The 2473-nt window shown below is 32.7% G+C and overlaps 1 protein-coding gene across 2 annotated transcripts in view; it reads left to right on the top strand.

Moving 5' to 3' along the window:
- The first annotated feature begins 793 nt into the window (after positions 1–793).
- Positions 794–2473, top strand: part of LOC107845856 (histone acetyltransferase TAP1) — a 7934-nt gene continuing 6254 nt past the window's right edge. For both annotated transcript variants that reach the window (XM_016690352.2, XM_016690353.2), the window contains exons 1-2: positions 794–955; positions 1133–1218. In XM_016690352.2, the coding sequence (XP_016545838.1) occupies positions 909–955; positions 1133–1218 (133 nt within the window). In that variant the 5' untranslated portion in view covers positions 794–908. The remainder of the gene's footprint in view (positions 956–1132; positions 1219–2473) is intronic.

Below are 2473 nucleotides of genomic sequence, written 5' to 3'. Positions count from 1 at the left end.
CTTTAAGGATAAGATTTATAGAACTTCTCATAAATCAAAACACAATGTGGTATTATCAACTCTTGCCCATGGAACGTAACTTGTTATTTGAAAGTCCTACGTCCTGTCTCTAAGGCAAGATTTATAGAACATATCATAAATCAATATATAACGTAGTAAAGTCAACTCTTGCTCATAGAACATAACTTGTTGTTTGGAAGGAATCGACGACAGAAAAGAAAATTAATAAAACTTGCGGAAAAAGAAAAATAGTTAAAATGAAAACATAAAAATCAAAGACAATAAAAAGAAAATGTAGAAGTTGAGAAGAGAAAATGAAAAATAAAAGTTGAGAAAAAAAACAGAAAGAAGGTTAGATTTAAAGAAAAAAAAAAAAGAAAAAGAAAAAGAAAAACAAAAACCAACGAAAAATAAAAAAGTGATTTTTTTAAAAATAGAAGTTGAGGGGAGAAAAGGAAAAAAATGAAGATTGAAAAATCTTTTAAAGAAAAAGAGAAAAAAATTAAAATCAAAGTAAAATAAAAAAGTGACTTTTATTAAAAAAAAAAAAAAGAAATTAAGAGGAGAAAAAAAAAAAAAAGTAAAAATTGAAAAAAAAAATAAAAAATAAAAAAGAGACAAAAAAAAATAAAAATTAAAGTAAAATAAAAATTGATGTAAATAGATATGGGATAATTTTATAAGACTTTTTTTATGGGGATAAAAAAATAAAGTCAGTCAACCTATTCACAATAAGTCATTTATGTTTGATTAAAAAAAAAGTCATTTATGGAGTTTATTTAAAAAAAAAAACACAAATAAATTAAAGCAGACATATTAACAAAAGTGTGGAAGCTAGAGCTGGAACACAAAAAGCTCAAAGGAGGCAAACCATTCATATTTTCTGGAATTATCTTACCCAAAAAGATATGCTAAGTCTCCACTTACTATCATCCACTTCTTCTTCTTCTTCCCTGTAAGTAACCACCAATTACTGCGCACTCTTTTTTTTTTTTTTTTTTTAATTTGTAGTTCAAATTTAACTTTCTTGTTTTTTTTTTTTTTTTTTTTTTTTTTTTTTTATTTGTAGTTCAAATTTACCTTTCTTTTTTTTTTTTTTTTTTTTTGTGTGTGTGTGTCTGATGTGTTGCAGGCCTACTATTGTTTCTCTTAATTGTTGCTGCTGTGAACCTTCTAATCACTTGCCATTTCCCAACACTAATTTGGGTTTTCTTAAAGGTACTAGCTTTTTCCTTAAAATTTATTTAATTTCATTTGTGACATATATATTGCTTTTCCTGTCTTTTAAAGCAGTCAACTCTGATAACTAGTTAATTTTAATGTTCCATGTTGTCAATCTAAGTATTTTGTGTGAAAATGTTTGATAGGTCATGGGTGATTAGTGATTGTATATGCAAGATTATTGTGAAACCTCATATTTTGGAATTTGCTATATTGTCGAAGTTCCCTGGTTGACTTTTGGATGTACACAATGGTGTCAAAGGGAAAAAAAAACTGTAGAGAGAGCCCCAAATGGCTGTTGGGGCATCTCCATGTGTTGTGAAATCATTTGGTAGGCGGAATAAATTATCATTAGATTTCAGCACTGGGATTGTTGGACTAATTTATCCCACCACTTAAGGTGGGATAAAATAATCCCACTTTTGATGAGATATTCCAGGATTCGTCAACCAAACACATTATAAATCTAATCCCAATTTTAATTCTGGGATATCTCCGCCTATCCCGTGGTTGTACCATACGACACCCAAAAGTCTAAAATGTTGGAAAAAGAAATCATGGGACTAAATAATACCCATTACGAAATGTAGGCTAAAATAATCTCATGAGATATCCTAAGATTATTATCTTATCACCAACCAAACGAACCCTAAGTTCTCAACGGGTAAATGAAAGTTGTCAGCCAGGAATTATGACAATTTAGCAACTTCCATAAAAACCAGGTTCCAGAATGATACCACCTTTACAATCACTAAGCACTCATCACCATCCAGATCAGTAAACTACAACAACAACAACAACAAACCCAGTGTATTCCCACCTAGTGGGGTCTGGGGGGTAAGATGTACGCAGTCCATACCTCTACCTCTGATGAAGTAGAAAGACTGTTTCCGATAGACCCCCGGCTCAAGGCACGAGATACCACACAAACACATAGTGCAGCACAGAAGCAGATTACATAACATAAATACGGCACCCAAAAGTAATATAAAGCAAAGGAAAGCAGGGGAAAGCACACAGATTCGTAATACAACATGGAACACGGAACACGGAATCATGACAAGAATAAAACCCCCACCAAGTAATTCCCTACACTAGCAACCCGAACTGGCCCTAATCCTCTGCCGTAATTCGCGTCCTCCAGACCTTCCTATCTAGGGTCATGTCCTCGGTGAGCTGTAACTGTTCCATGTCCCGCCTAACCACCATGTCCCGCCTAACCACCTCACCCCAGTACTTCTTCGGTCTACCC

The sequence above is a fragment of the Capsicum annuum genome, chromosome 10 (genome assembly GCF_002878395.1).
Source record: "Capsicum annuum cultivar UCD-10X-F1 chromosome 10, UCD10Xv1.1, whole genome shotgun sequence".
Taxonomy (NCBI): domain Eukaryota; kingdom Viridiplantae; phylum Streptophyta; class Magnoliopsida; order Solanales; family Solanaceae; genus Capsicum; species Capsicum annuum.
Note: the sequence above shows the minus strand (reverse complement) of the source record. Positions and strands in the feature narration are given on the sequence as shown.